This window comes from Vipera ursinii (assembly GCF_947247035.1).
Source record: "Vipera ursinii genome assembly, chromosome: 1".
Taxonomy (NCBI): domain Eukaryota; kingdom Metazoa; phylum Chordata; class Lepidosauria; order Squamata; family Viperidae; genus Vipera; species Vipera ursinii.
This window is the reverse complement of record NC_139512.1, coordinates 162,064,592-162,081,215: the sequence shown is the minus strand read 5'-3', so window position 1 is coordinate 162,081,215 and position 16,624 is coordinate 162,064,592. Positions and strand designations below refer to the sequence as shown.

At 40.2% G+C, this 16,624-nt stretch overlaps 1 protein-coding gene across 1 annotated transcript; it reads left to right on the top strand.

Moving 5' to 3' along the window:
* Nucleotides 1–488: 488 nt before the first annotated feature.
* LOC310632935 (intraflagellar transport protein 70A-like) lies at nt 489–2,750 on the top strand. The gene has a single exon (XM_083350389.1). It carries the CDS (start codon nt 504–506, stop codon nt 2,511–2,513), a length of 2,010 nt encoding a protein of 669 aa, XP_083206515.1. The 5' UTR covers nt 489–503; the 3' UTR covers nt 2,514–2,750.
* The last annotated feature ends 13,874 nt before the right edge of the window (nt 2,751–16,624 follow it).

The following is a 16,624-nucleotide window of genomic DNA, read 5'->3' as shown; positions in this document are numbered from 1 at the left end:
CAGGCGCTTGACTCCCTTTGCAGTCCGTCCCCCTTCGAGATTTCGGAAATGGCGACTTCGGCTTCAGCTTCCGGAGAGAGAAACAAAAAAAAAAAATTCAAGCCAGCTAAACTTACGAACAGCCCCACCTTAGCTAGTCTAGGCATTCGGCCACGCCCCTCACGTAAAACGCCTGGCAAGTGCCCGCCTCCCGAGCCACTTCCAGAGAACTACATTCCCCACAATGCTTGGCGCCAAGAGAGAGAGAGGGAAAAAAAAAGAGCCTCGCGGCTCGCGGGCTATGTGGTCCGCACGGTCAGGCCTTTGGAGTACCCATCTCTCTCTCTCTCTCTTTTCAGGGTCGTAGCGACCCAGCGAGAAACCAAATACGGAACGGGTCGTTTCCCCAGGGCGCTCACAAGCGCCAGGTGCGGAAGGCGGGCTCTCGGTTGCCTTCCGCTTCCGGTGGCGGCCTGCTGTTGCCAAGGCAACGTTGTCGGCAGACAGCCGGAGGCTCGGTCAGAATGGCCACCGGCATGGCCTCTATCCCCGACGGGGAGTTCACGGCGGCTATTTACGGGCTGATCCGGGCCGGCCGTTTTGCAGAGGCGGTGGGCATCTTGAGTTGCGAGTTGCAAAAGAGCTGCCGCACGCGGGCCGGCCTCTCGCTCCTCGGCTACTGCTACTACCAGCTGCAGGATTTCGCGGCGGCGGCGGAGTGCTACGAGCAGCTGGGGCTGCTGCACCCCGAGCTCCACGAGTACCGGCTGTACCACGCGCAGGCGCTCTACAAGGCCGGGCTCTACGGCGAGGCCCTGCGCGCCACCGCCCCGCTGCTCGACGTGGCGGCCTTCCAAAGCCGAGCGCTGCGCCTGCAGGCGGCGGCCCACTACGCCCAGGGCGACCTCTCCAGCGCCAAGGCTCTGGTGGAGCAGCAGCTGGCGGCCGCCGCCGAAGGCAGCCCCGGCGCCCCCTCCGAGGACCCCTCCGAGCTGCCCGAGGCGGAGGTGAACATGGGCTGCCTCCTCTACCGCGAAGGGCAGCACGAGGAAGCCTGCAGCAAGTTCGCCTCTGCCATGCAAGTGCTGGGCTACTGCCCAGAGCTGTCCTACAACATGGCCCTGTGCTGCTACGCCGCTAAGCAGTACGCCCCTGCTCTGAAGCATATCGCGGACATCATTGAGCGGGGCATGCAGCAGCATCCCGAGCTGAGTGTGGGGACCAATACAGAAGGCCTCGATGTCCGCAGTGTGGGCAATACGTTGCTCTTGCATCGGACGGCCCTGGTGGAGGCCTTCAATCTCAAAGCTGCCATTGAATACCAGCTGTGCAACCTTCAGGCGGCTCAGGAGGCCCTTACAGATATGCCCCCTCGATCTGAGGAGGAGCTGGACCCGGTCACTTTGCACAACCAGGCTCTCATGAACATGGACAGGAGAGCCACAGAAGGCTTTGAGAAACTTCAGTTCCTTTTGCAGCAGAACCCTTGCCCACCAGAGACATTTGGGAATTTGCTGCTTCTGTACTGCAAGTATCAATACTATGACCTGGCTGCAGATGTGCTGGCTGAGAATGCTCACTTGACCTACAAACTTCTCACTCCTTATTTGTACAACTACTTGGATGCTATGATCACCTGCCAAACGGCCCCTGATGAGGCATTTCATAAGCTTGATGAACTGGCAGGGGCCCTAACTGAGCAGCTCAGAAAACTGACGAAGGAGGTGCAGGAGTCTAGGAAAAATCGAGATGATGAGGCTCTAAGGAAAGCTGTGAATGAGTATGATGAAACACTGGAGAAATATGTTCCTGTCTTTATGGCCCAGGCCAAAATTTATTGGGACATGGAGAACTATCCCATGCTGGAAAAAATGTTCCATAAGTCAGTAGACTTCTGCAAGGATCATGAAGTGTGGAAACTTAATGTGGCTCATGTACTATTCATGCAAGAGAACAAATACAAAGAGGCAATTGGTTTTTATGAGCCCATTGTAAAAAAACACTATGACAACATTCTTCAAGTTAGTGCCATTGTCTTGGCTAACCTATGCGTTTCTTACATTATGACTAGTCAAAATGAAGAAGCAGAGGAGCTGATGAGAAAAATCGAAAAAGAAGAGGAACAGCTTTCTTACCATGAACCTGAAAAAAAGATCTACCATCTCTGTATTGTCAATCTAGTTATTGGGACTCTCTACTGTGCCAAAGGAAATTTTGACTTTGGCATTTCTAGAGTAATTAAGAGCTTAGAACCATATAACAAAAAGCTGGGCACAGATACTTGGTATTATGCCAAAAGATGTTTCTTGTCATTGCTAGAAAATATGTGTAAGCACGTGATCATGGTGCGTGACAGTGTCATCCAAGAATGCATCCAGTTTCTTGAGCACTGTGAAGTTTATGGCCGAAATATCCCTGCAGTAATAGAACAACCACTTGAGGAAGAGAAGATGCACAGTGGGAAGAACACGGTTACCTATGAAGCCAGGCAGCTGAGAGCACTGATGTATGAAGTTATTGGGTGGAATAAATAACTGCCATAGTATATATATTCAAAATGACCCAAGTCCAAAGATCAGTGAAAAGTGATGATGTAGTACCGTTGTGTTGTAAAAGTTTCACAGGAATTTGAATTCACTTGGAATTATAGGGCAGCACTTTCTACCCTTTAAAAACTTATTTTTATTAAAAGAGCTTCCTCATCAAATGTATAATACATTTAACAGAAGAACTGATTTATAAATTTGGAGTGTTCTGCTGTCCAATTAATAAGTAGCACTATAGAATGATTGTATTATGAGGGGTGGAGGAGGAGTGTGTGTGTGTGTATACATATGTATACATACATACACACACTATTTTTCCAGAAGTTTGACTACAATATTTCATTTAATCCAAGCTTATAAGCAGCTTTTTGAAAATACCAAAAATACCTTTCAAATTAGTATTCTTTGGAAGTTGAAACTCAATGTTAAGTCAACTGCTAAATTTAGTAAGGGCAGAAAATTATCTTTGAATGATGTCACGCTTTTGAACAGTTTAACTTTTAATGTATGTATATTAATGCTTTCATGGTAATGGGAGCTTTGGATAAGTGGGCATTCAAATCCTAGTTTAAAGCAATAAAAAGGTTTTTTTAAATAAAGTAACATTTAAATTTTACCAATACAAACATGGAACATACATTTTTTCCACAATACTCTGTACTGTTCAATGGAAGCTGATCATGTGTGCATGGCAAGTAAAAACTGATGCAGGAAGTACTAAGTAACTGCATTTATTTACAAATATTTTTTTTCCAAATTTACTGACACGCTATTTGCTGCTACATGTATCAGATAGCCTAGCATGGCTCATTATTTTTTTTTAATCCCATTTATATCCCGCCCTTCTCCGAAGACTCAGGGCGGCTTACAATCTAAGCACAAATCAATGTGCTTAGCAATAGCCTTCATTCTATGTATATGCCTGCTTATTAGGGCTTTTGCCCCCCTCCCCAGCGGCATTATTACAAAGTCAGCTTATTGCCCCCAACAATCTGGGTCCTCATTTTTCCTACCTGGGAAGGATGGAAGGCTGAGTCAACCTTGAGCCTGGTGGGATGCGAACCTGCACTAATTGCAGGTAGCTGGTGTTACTTAAGGAGGCATTAGCCCACTGCTCCACCAAGGCTCTTTGTACATTTGAAGGCAATGTAGTAGTTAGTTGCTCTTCCTTTCTTTAACGAGGTTGAAATATTTACTACTTATTGCAGTTATGAAGTTTACCATAGCCCTAGAGACCATGTCAAGCCTACATAATTTCTCATAAGGTTCAGCCTGTGTCTTCTATCTTTTAAGATTACAGGTATGATTAAAGTCCAACCCTATAATGTCAGTATAAATTTCTCCTTTTCCTTCCTTTCCCAGATGAAAAGTTCTAAAGAACTCAAAACAACTATGCACCATTTTGCCAGACTAAATAAAAATTATTAGTACTGTGGATTTTGTATTTTACTTTAGTCAGTCAAATTCAAGACGAAGCTGAACATTATTACCATTGTACAACAGGTTGGAAATTGCCCTGATCATACAACATGCTAAACATGTCTTAGTATATCTGTAGTAAAGCTGTTTAACAGTGAATGTGCCCCCAATGACACAGTAAACTGGTTACCTCTGACTTACTGATGTCTTTCTCTTTTGAAAGATATTCCAGCAGCCTTTGAGCATGTAGCTGGTACGTATATGATGTTTGAGTGGACACTGGACTGATAAAGGCAAACTTAAGTGATAACACATCACGGTTGAGTGTATGTTTATAACATCCCTCAACCAGCCTGTAACCTACAAGCTGTATTTGTAGGGTAACCTCAGTCCAGTAATGATGAAACTTAGAGGTAACATGGAGTAAGTCATTGTGAAATCATTATACGTTGGAAGCCAATAGACATAAGAGTATTTAATTGGTGCCAACATCATTTGAATCCATCCTATTTTAAATATTTGCACAATTTCAGAACGTCTCGTGGAATCTAACTTTATACAGAAGAGAGCAATAGGAAGTAAAGCATGTTTAAAATTTACAGGGGAATTGTATATTGTTCAATGTAAACAGTGACCTTTATTGAAAGTTTTAAAAAGTCATTTGACATTGTAGGGGACAGAGTGCAAGCTGTGGGCAATGATACAAGGAGATAGAAGAGCTTTGCTTAATATTCACTGAGTGCTTTCTGTAAAAGTTGATGGGCATTTTAAAAAATCCTGGGCATATTTGTGTGGGTTCAGATGTTGAAATTTCTCGAAGCAATCTAATACACAATAAAGATATCTTTATTATGTTATCCATGGCTGATTTGGCTATGATGGTCATTGGCTCTGGACATTTCCATTTTAAGATCATCTTTAATAATTCCGTGGCCAGTATTATCTATTGGTATCTAATGCCCTCATCCAAGTTTTTAATGCAAGGAGCCAAAGTATTGAAGGCCGTAAAAGGAAACTGGCGAGAGAAGGATATTTTCAGACTTCGTGTCTCCATCATCCCTTCTGAACTGCACTGCACGTTTAAACTGCAGAAAGAAACACTTTATTCCTCTAACCTCTATTGTGGCTCAACTTCATCTTGATACTGATTCAGCAGCATCTGCAAAGGTGTCATGCCCCCATGTATCAAGCTCCACCCTTGGGGGTATCGCATTTGACGGCACAACATAAATACAAAAGGGTCAGCGCTTGCACGGCAATACCGTGATGCTGCTTTCATCATTCTGAACCACCTTTGTCCTCTCTGGGGGATGCTGCATTGTTAGAAATAGATTGCAGAGTAGCATATAAAACAATTGCAAACACAGACGGTGTAAGCTTATATTGCAATCTTACATTCACCTATTCAAAGGGCACATGGTGTGTATATAGAAACTTCACAGAGTGCAATCCTAGTCCAGAAATGGTAATCTAGTATCCACCAAATGTTATTGGAGTTCAATGTCTATTAGATCCAAGTACAATAGATAATCAGGCTAATGAGAAAGGTCCTAGGTTCCTAACCTTAGTATACACATCGGGCTAGAAGTAAATCCCATTCCTTAATTGGGTTTATTTTTAGTAGCCATGTCTAGGGGTGTCCTGAAATAATAGTTTCAATAAAACATGCATTTTTCCTGGATAATTAAAATAATCCAAACAGCAAATGAAACACCATATTTTTTATTAATTTTCTTAGGTATATTACATTATTCTCTATTGGATGTATATGAAAGTAACTCCAATTAACTGAATGACCTAAAATTGCTACAGAACATTCATAGGTGGCAATAAAATTAATACTGACATAAATAGATGGTTAAAATGCCAATGGGTTTCGGAGGATAGATATGAAAATTGTTAAATTTTATTATTATAAATGTATATTATTGCATTATTATACTTCATTGTACTGTATATGTTGTAAACCAGTTAAACTGAGGCAGAGTATGGATTTCATCCATACATTATTGCTTTAAGATGATTTTATATGTATGTATTATGTATGTAGGGACGCGGTGGCTCAGTGGGTTAGGACGCTGAGCTTGTCGATCAGAAGGTCGGCAGTTTGGCGGGTCGAATCCCGAGTGCCGCGTAACAGAGTGAGCGCCTGTTACTCATCCCAGCTTCTGCCCACCTAGCAGTTCGAAAGCACGTAAAAATGCAAGTAGAAAAATAGGGACCACTACGGTGGGAAGGTAACAGCGTTCCGTGCGCCTTTGGCGTCTAGTCATGCCGGCCACATGATCACGGAGATGTCCTCGGACAAGCGCTGGCTCTTCGGCTTTGAAACAGAGATGAGCACCGGCCCCTAGAGTCAGAAACGACTAGCACGCATGTGCGGGGGAACCTTTACCTTTTACCTTATTATGTATGTATATACGTATGTACAATATGTATCTCAAGATTTTCTGTATCTATGCTTTTCTTGGTTTCATGAATTTCAGCTTTATCACCATATTTTTACTTCTATTTTTCTGCTGAATACATGCAATAAAATTCCCAAGTCATGGGCACAATTTATATACCGGTAATAACTTTCAATTGTCTGATACTTTGGCAGTTGTGTTTTCAATATTTAAAGCTGCCAGTTGTTGGAGGAATAGTGTAATTTTGATTCTCATTCTCATCATAAATTTGGAAGAATCTTAGACTGAAAATTGTAGGTAAATCTTTCTTCCTCTCATTCTCTTGACATGTATGGATTAAAAGATGAATGGGGAATGTTCTATAGCTTGAAATCTAAATGTGAAAACAGTATACTGTACTTCTGAATGCTGGATGAGGAAGACAAACTAATAGTATTTTATTACCTTCACATCTCTTTTAAACTCCTTGATGGCATCTACTTCCAAAAGCAGATGTGAAACCATAAGCAGTTTACTCAAAAGTCAGAACTGAATACTACACAACAAGGGATCCATGGATCTTGAACATCAAAGCATTCTTTCAACCTTATATTTGCTTATATCATCCATTGTATAGAAGGCAAAACAATAAGCCAATGGTTCAGAACCACATGCTGGATACACAGCAGGGATGGCTTGAGCACTGTTTGCTTTTTCATTCTCTCCCCCCCCCCCCTTAAATGTATTCCTGGCCCTCTTTAAGCCTGCCTCCATCACTCTATCCTCCATCAATCCAAATTGGGATAGCACATTTCTTTCAGGTCAGACGAAGCAGGAAGTCAACACTGCAAATCCTAAGAGGGCTGTGGTGATGGATCGGTCATGTTATGGCTTAGAAAACTTCTAAAAGAAAATATTTGAAAAGTCACCTGATTCCACGTATCCCTTGCTGGCCGCAGAGAGGTTATGTGAATAGTAAAGCAGAGGTCAGAAAACTCTCATGCAAATCCACAGCATCACCTCTTTGCTGTAAGAGAGGGACATTTAGAATGTGATTTAAATGCCATTGTAAAAACGATCAAACAAGAGGAGCCATACTCAGTTTTTCCTTCAACCTTTACTAAGTAAAAGAATACCACCATCTTTTTGATCTGACATTTCCTAGGTATCATACTTGGTATCACTGAAGTAGCATAGAGATGGGCAGAACCTAAACTTCCTTCTCATCGCATTGAGTAGCATGGCACTTATGGTAAGAAAGAGCATTTCCAAAGACCTCTCATTCATGGCATGTCTTTACAGGAGTGTATGTTACAAAATGTGAGGTGTGTGTGTACCTTTGAGTCAATTTTGACTCCTGGCAATGCCTGGACTAATCCCTGCAGTTTTCTTGGCAAGCTTTTTTTGAAAGTGGCTCGCCTGCTTCCTGGAAACGAGAGAGAACGGCTGGCCCAAGTTCAACCCATCTGGCTTAGTGTCTAAGGCGAGACTAGAACTCACAGTCTCCCTGTTTCTGGACAAATGTCTTAATCACTATCCCAAACTAGCTCTCTTCCATATGTTACACAATAGATGGACTGTATAATAATATAGAAAGGATTTATACATGAAACCCGGCTTGGTCTAGTGGATCAGGCACCAGGCTAGAAATCAGGAGACTGAAAATTCAAGTCTTGCCTTAGCCATGAAAGCCAGTTGAGTGAGTTTGGGCAGTCACTCTCTCTCAACTCAACCCACCTCACAGGGTTGTTGTTGTTGCGGAGAAAATAGGAGGAGGAAGGTATGTTGGATATGTTCGCTGCCTTGAATTATTTGTAAAAGTAATAGAGGCAGGATATAAATAAATAAAAATAAAATGTGTATTACCTGGCTTCATGCCACCAAAGGTTTTTGCCTCATTTTTAATGCCCCATTGTATTCTACTATCCTTGAATGAATAGTACATTCAATACTTGGATCAAGATCTGGGTTAGAGTCTTTTTTCTGTATTTAAGTATAACTGAGAAATGTAAACAGGACATTAAAATAACAAAAACAAGAATAACATATCCAACTTACATTATTTCAAATCCAGGTTGCTGTAAGCCAAACTACAAATATGTAAAGAAAAATCAATTTAGCAATTCAAACCATGAAAACCAGCAAATTAAAGACTTCAACCAATGTAAAACAGCATGTTATAAGCAGGAGCATGTGCAGAGAGGATCAGCAATATCAAAATGGCAGACATGAACAGGCAAGCAAAGCCTTGCCCTTTTTAATGCGTGGCACACATCACTCGCATGTAAAAAAAAGGGTTGGAATTTCAACTGCATAGTCACATGTGCCATTTTAACATCAACCCCACCTGCAGATGCCATGGTTTTAAACCAATCCTTAACCCATAACTGCAACAGCAGTAATAATTTAATCAAATATTTTCCCTTGGCCTAAACAGAAAGCGATGGTGCCAATATTTGTTTTAAAAATTACATTTATTCAGGAAACATGTTTTAAGAACATCAAAATGATCTGCATCCTTTCTAGTTCTAAATCTCTGTTCATTCAAAGAAAACCATGGACAATATTTAGCAGCTGCATTCATACAATGTGTTAAGTAGGGTGTTAACCTTGGTTAGTTTTATGAACTAGATATATGAACCAAGCCCATTTGCTTAGCTGTTGGTTCAGGTTATTGTGCAAAGCCACAATGTGGGTTAATTCAGTAGCCAAATGAAGTATGTATGTTGTGTGATATTTTTAATGTAATTTTTATTGAGGTTTTTCAAGAAAGTAAAAACACACATTTTAAATTAAAGAGAAGAAAAATAGAAAAAAGTGGATTTTTTTAAAAAAAAAAGAAATAGAAAAGAAGGAAAAAATAAAAAAATAATAAATGACTTCCGATCTCAACAGCAGTTTTAAATACACTTATATTTTACCTTCTATCTCTGAGGTTACATCAAATTTTACTTCTTTCCATTGTCTACCATTTATAATCATCAATTGATAAATCACCAATTCATTTTTTCTTCTTTTTTCAGCAAAAAGTCCATAAGGGGTCTCTAATCACAAATAAATGTGAACAAAACTAAGCACTACCCCAGAATAACTTGTTTAAGATGGGCACGCACGCAAATTGAATGAATAAATGAGTAAATAAATAAAGTAGTTGATCTTTCTCTAAACAAGCAAGTTAATTTTGCCCTTGCATATTGTGTGACATTGCAACAATTTGTGATTTTTGAGAATTCTGTGAATAAAGCTGTTCTTGCAATTGGCTTTGTAGAAAATTCACGAGGAACATTGGGATCTCTCTCTCTCTCCCTCCCTCCCTCCCTCCCTCTCCCTCTCTTTTTCTGTGGTTGTGTTTGTGTGTTTGTGTGAAGAGATGCTAACATACTCAGATATGGGTGGAGATAACTCTTCCCCGCTCCAAGTCTTTTGCTGAAGCAATAGATGTGTTGTGAAGAGGCTGTGACTGCTCTCTGCAAAGAATCCTACAGCATTCTGAGTTTCCATAGAAACCAGATGACGAATGGGAATCTGTTAGCACATTAATTCTATAAATTCACTGCATTATCTCCTCATCCTGTGGATATAATGCAGTGGAATAGATAGAAATCATGGTAAGGAGAAATTTTGGCCCTCTTCCACTGGTGCATTGGTAGTAGCCAGTCTTGGAAAGGGATATCTCAGCAGTCAAGTCCTTGCTACCTCAGGGTTAGACTATTGCATGGTTAGACTTTAGGCTGCCCCTAAAGCAGTGGTGGGATTCAGATATGTGAACAACCGGTTCTCTGTGTGGATGCCACTTCCGGAAGTCCATCCTGGGCCTGGGCAACAAAAAATTAGCTACTGGTTCTGCTGAACTGGTGAAAAACTGGCTGAATCCCTCTGCTGCCCTAAAGATCACTCAGAATGGCAACTGCTTGTCTGCTTAATAAGTGAGAGCCGATATAACCATCTTATACCTCTAATTGTGACGGCCCTATTCACTACCAGTTTGGTTCTATATGTAATTTAAGATGCTGGTTATTACCTGTAAAGCCTATAAATCTTAAATCCAGGGTCACTTTAAAATAATCTACACTCCGTGTAGAATCTGCCTCCCAAATGTTATTACTGAACAATTTTTATGTTTTGTTCAGGGTTACAACTGACTTTGGTGAGCACATATTAAATTCAAGAAAGATGTTGAAAGTAAGTCGCCAGTTTAAATGGGTTGCAAAGTTGAAACTCTATTCTAGTCACTTCCAACTCTTATAATATGATGTGACAAGCATCTTTCATTGGTTTCAAGGGGTCTTCAGCTACTGCTGGGAGATTTTTTTATTGCTATCCTCCCGATCTAGCTCAGCTCTTCCAAATATATCAGTAAGTATATTCACTGGGAATTAGCATACCTCCCTTGATCGTTCAGAGTTTATGTTACGGAGAAAGAAAAAGATGAAACTTTGCTTTTCTGTATGCTTCAATATCTGAACAGGGCCCGACTCTATGGAATCATGCTGTTAAGCCTAAAGCATGATGCATTGGTTTGGTTTCTGGAGCTGAGGGAGGGGGCAAACAAATTTGAAACCATTCATTTCTTGAAATCATCAAAGTTCATATCCTGTTCCCTCTGCCCTTCCACAGAGGCTCTCTGAGGAGAAAAGAAATCTATTAACCTGTATTTTGTTCTGCAACTCCAGGGACCTTTAAAGCTCCTTCCTCTGATTCCTCACCACAGTAGTAATCATGTGAGGTGTTGAGAGAAACTGACTGGCCCAAAGTCATCAATTAATTGAATTGAATTGGTCCCTGGTCTCTTTAGTCCTAGTTCAATAACCTGAAATTACACTGCCTAGGAAGAGAGGGTAGGAAGAGAGGAAGTCAATGCCGTTTCTTAGTAAGGATAAAGCTATAGTGAACGGAGTGTGTAAAAGGGGAGAGAGAGCCTTGGCAAGGGAGCATACACAGCTAGGAGTATGTCTGCGAATCCTGGAGGGCAGTAGGACTTATGCCAGCATTTATCCAGAGTTTGGTTGTCTTGGAAAGAGAACACTGATGGGGGAAGGGGGATGTTGTGCAATATAAGATTTTTTTATTTGTTGGTTTTTCAGGATTTATAAGTTGGCTGTAGACAGTTTACAGTTATCACAGCCAGTTTAACAGAGCCATTTTGATTCTAGTGTTTAAGGCACATCAAGCTGGAAAGGGAAAAACTGGGAGTTCTAGTCTTGCCTTAGGCATGAGAGCCAGCTGGATGACCTTAGGCCAGTCCCTCTCCCTCAGCCCAGCCCACTCTGCAGAGTTGTTGGGAGGAGTAAGATATGTGGGATACATCCGCCACCTGGAGTTATCTGTAAAAAACAATAAAGGGAGGATATAAATATATGTGTGTGTGTGTGTGTGTGTGTGTGTGTGTGTATATATATATACATATATACATATATATATATATATATATATATATATATATATATATATATATACATACATATACATATATATATACATATATATATACATATATATATACATATATATATATATATACATATATATATATATATATATATATATATATATATATATATATATATATATATATATATATATATATATATATATATATATATATATATATATATAATCTGCCAAACTAAGCATCACGCAAAGAATAGCAGTCGTGACATGAACATTTATCTGTGTACGGCTCCCGCCACTCTTTGCCAGTGAAACACATTTTGGTCTGTGCTTTGGTGGTCACTGCATTTACTTTATGTGGTCACTTGATGTTGTGCCTGTCAACATTAGGAGAAACGTGTAGCTATAAAGAAACTAGTTTTTCTAGCATAAAGTGAGTATGGCTGATTGTTATAGAAATGCAATCAAATTGAGAAGAAAAATGCTTGGCTTCCTTTTATTTATTCACTCACTGCTCTTGCAAAAGAGCAAATGAACCTAGCAGCAAGATATCCAATGAAGGAATGAATAAAGGTTATAGCAAACTAACTGCAAATTTGTCATTAATTGACATTGACTCGGCATTTGTGAGTATGGACTTTTCGGTTACTTCTGCGCAGCCCCTACGAAAGAGCCCCATCATTCAGATGTGGCTTGGTTAGTGACCTCAGCCTGAACATGTTGACTCTGTGCTTTGTTTCTTTTTCTATTTAATTCAGGGTGGCTCACAGGGCCAAGGGTCAGTTCCTGACCTGATTTACACCACAAAAGCAATGGGGGGGGGGTTATGTGATCTTGACAGCATGATATGGGGGTCAGGAATGTTGGGGCAATTAATCATGGCGTTGGAAGAGAATTTCAGGGTCACCTCCGGCTCGCCTCTGTTGCACAGCTTCAGCTTTTCATGACTCCACAAATGCTGAACCCTGGAATTCCTTGCATGGATATTGTTGATCATCTCCGTTCTTATCTGCTACTCACCAGCCTAGTTATGACACCCTTGTGAGGCAGGGAAGCTTTCACCTGAGACAAATGGTAGCCAGTCTAGAGTACCATAAAAACATTGTGACCCCACTGGAAGCCTCTAAGAGCGTTTTTTTTTTTGTTTAAATCTTTGTAACCCATTTTTTTTTTAGATTATGCAGCAACATCTCCAAGAAGTATTGGGACAGGAGGAGGAGGAGGAGATTTTATTTGTTGACAACGGGCCCAGATGATCTTGTCTTAACTTAATTCATCCTTCCCTCTATTTCCTCTCTAGCCTTCTTTTCTCCTTTTGTGAGATAAATCCTAGCCTTCTGCACAGGTTGTAAAAGGTGTGGCTTATTTTAATCGGATCAGAGACAGTTTCTATTCCTGGTGTTTCCTATTTATATACCTTCTGTTTGGGTTTATCAGCCTTCTCACTTAATATATAAGGAGATCCTTTCCTGGTCTTTCTGTTGCTTTTCTTAGCAACTGGAAATGACTCAATACATATGTTGGGCAAAGCATTCTCCAAACTAGCAAATGTTTTCTTGACTGGACATAGACTGTATTCAAAGAAAACAGTTACATGCCTATTTTTCTTCAAGCCATCATGGTCGAGTCATCCATTCAGTTTTTGACTCAAATTTCTGTTTTTGCTGTTTACGCTTTGATGATCTACTGCTTCTAAGGTAAATATCCTAAACCTTTGCAATGTTCCTTGACACACACACACACACCCGTATGGTGCCTCTTTGCTAATTTGTTAAAGATTTCTGCAACCATGGACTGTGGAAAAGAATCTGACACAACTGTAAATGTCACAAGGAGTTACTGGTATTTATATATTAAAAAAACCCTCTTTTTACTAGTTAACGTTCTTCAGAGCGTATGTACCACATCCCTTAGAGTTCAGCTCATTCTCTGCAGTTGAAAGGTTCCAGCTCATAGCCAGATTGAGAAAGTTCATCCTGCTAGAAATGGTCGCATTTACAGCTTGATGAATACAGCAAATCACTTTTAGGAGAATATGAAAAAAAAAATTTTTTAAAAAAATGAGGGCAGTCAATCAAGGTAGGCTGTTGAACATGTGCTCTTCAATAAAAGACGGCTTTCCCAATGGAGTACAAGATATCCCTTTAATCTGGATGGGTTTTCAGCAAGGGTTAGGGCAGTTTTAATTCTTGGTCTCCTGCTGCATAGACTAATCTTGTCATAATTGCCATTTGGGTAGTTAAAAAAGTTCCCACTGAAATTTCAAACCTTGTCTTTAGTTCCATGCCTTCAGCCCTTTTTCAAAACCTTTCTGTTGTAATTGGGTTTTAAAAAAATAAACATGCAGATTTTCTTCAACTAGATACTTTGCATTACAGAACTCTTCTAGGAACATGCAGATTCCTTGACTATTGGTGTAGCTCAGGCGCTAACAATAGGTAAGTTTGGCATTCTGTGTGAGATCCTGGAATAGGATTCCTCAAATAACACAAGACTTAACATTTTGCAAGATCTCACAGAATTTGCGTAAGCAGACACTGTCATTGGCCCAAGTCTGCAAAGTTGCAAAAAACTTTTGACCAGCTACCCATAGCTATAGTACAAGCTAAGTTTCTCTTCCTGTCCTACTGTATTACTTAAAGAAATGTTATTTCTAATGTGCCTGTTTAAAGTTAGATCTTAATGTGCTACCCTAACACTTGTGCCATCCAGTTAAACCTGTAAGCAAATTCTGTTTAAGTGCATTGACATGAATCTATTACAAAACTGAAGTTGAAGTTCTATTTATGCAGTTTAAACTCAAATTCATATTTGCAAAATCACTCAGCCTGCTACTTTCGGAAGACAGTAGAATGCACTTTTCTTTGGTGATATCTGATACCTGATATCTGACATCTTTGGTGACTGATTTTAATCAACCCAAAGAATAAGCAAGAAAAAAAGTGCCAAATACAACACACACACCCAAAGAACAGCCCTGCCAAATATTATCTCCCAGATTTGTCATAATGAGCTGTTGATCTTTGGAGGAAGTCCCAGAAGCAATACAGGGTGACTAGACTCTCCATTGGAGGACAGTAGAGAGAAGGATTGACCAGTGGACAGCAGGATTGCATGGTTCAAAACAATCAAAGGCTTTGGTGCACCAAATGGACCATCAGAGGTGTCAGCATTCACAATGCCCAGGAGATGGGATAAGAGTGAGGGAGACACCACTCTGGACCCTTCCAGAATGCAGGGATGGAGACTGGAGTCCCTCTGATTAGGCAATAGGGGCCCAAGATGGTGATTGGGCCTGGCAATAATTGCCTTAAATGCTGGTGCAGAGAGTACTGTGTCAATTTAGTTATGATCCTCCTAGTTCTGCTTAAACCAATTTCTGACCACCTCCTGATCTAATTTCGTCTGAGCATTTACTTTCTAGGAATATTTTTAATGATAAATATGCCTCTGAAATACCTACCTACTGATTCTGTCTTCTAATGCCAAGAGAGAGGAAGTCTCCTCTATGTTCCATGAGCTGGGTTTTCAGACATTTGAAGACTACTAGGGTATTATATCTCTATCTTCTCTATTTTACAACCAACTTTTTTCCTAATAGGTTTTCTGAGAAAGTTAAGGTTTTTGCAGCCATATTTGCTCTATGTTTTCTTTTAATTTTTTTTCACCCTTTTCCTCTCTATTACTTAGTTTATAATGCTGTAGCCAGGGAATTTTTCAAAAACCTTAATAGGGACATGTGGGTATTTTGTGCCAAGTGAATTTAGTAAACTCAGATTAAATGAAAACAAAAAAAAGCAACACCATTTCTCTTCCATTGACCTAGGAATAAGCCCCATTGAATTCGGGAGAATTTATTCCCAAGACAAGGGATGTAGCTTTTATTATTAATGCATAAATATTACAATACTAAATAAACAAAATAAACATGTGGCTTGTGAAGCAGAATTGTTTAATTTAAAAACATGGTGCTCAAGGCTTTGCATTTTAATGCTTTTTTTTTTACACCAGAGGTCACATTTTCTCTTCACCATATTAAGCTTATTTATTTATTTATTTATTTATTTATTTATTTATTTATTTATTTATTTATTTATTGAGTTTATATACCGCCCTATTCCCGTAGGACTCAGGGCGGTTTACAAGGCAAATTTTACCTCCACCTTAACTGTAATTAAGAAGTTCAGTTATGAATGGCAATGATACTATTGATTGGTGTGCCTGTCCTTCTGCCTCTTAAAGACAATACATGCTATCATTTACTTTCATTTGAAAACCATAGGTAGGAAAGCAGAAGAACAGAAAAAGAATACAGCCTACTTAAGGACACTGCCTCAGGCATGAACAGCTACGACTTAAGATCCACACGGGAAATGAACTGACCTCCCTAGAGTTTGCACAAAACCTCACCAATTCAGCAGGAAAGAGCTGATGCAATGAAAAGTATATAGAGATACCGTTGATGAATCAGGCAAAGGGTTGATTAGCTTGCCAAACAGAACTGAAATCCCTAAACCCAAGAATAGTCTCCAAAATACCCATTTTGCAGTGACAATAGTATAGCAGATCCTTAAGTGGATGAAATGCTCTCCTAATTTGCATTATCTATAACAATGGAAAATAACTAGGAATGATGAAAATGCAAAAAAAAAAAAAGCGAAGCTTTCTCCTGTCCAGTTGTATCTGATTTGAGGGGGCAGTGCTCATCTCTGTTTCTTAGCCAAAGGAACCTGCGTTGTCCCAAAGATGCTTCTATGGTCATGTGGCCAGCATAATTATATGCTGAGGTGCATGGAACAATTTTACCTTCCCTCCGAAGCAGCACCGATTTATCTACTTGCATTTGCATGCTTTCAAGTTGCTAGGTAGGCTGGAGCAAGGATGGCTGCTCACCCCATCACG

Excerpts from the sequence above, each read along its gene's own strand:
- LOC310632935 (XM_083350389.1), top strand. The coding sequence starts at position 504 with ATGGCCACCGGCATGGCCTCTATCCCCGACGGGGAGTTCACGGCGGCT.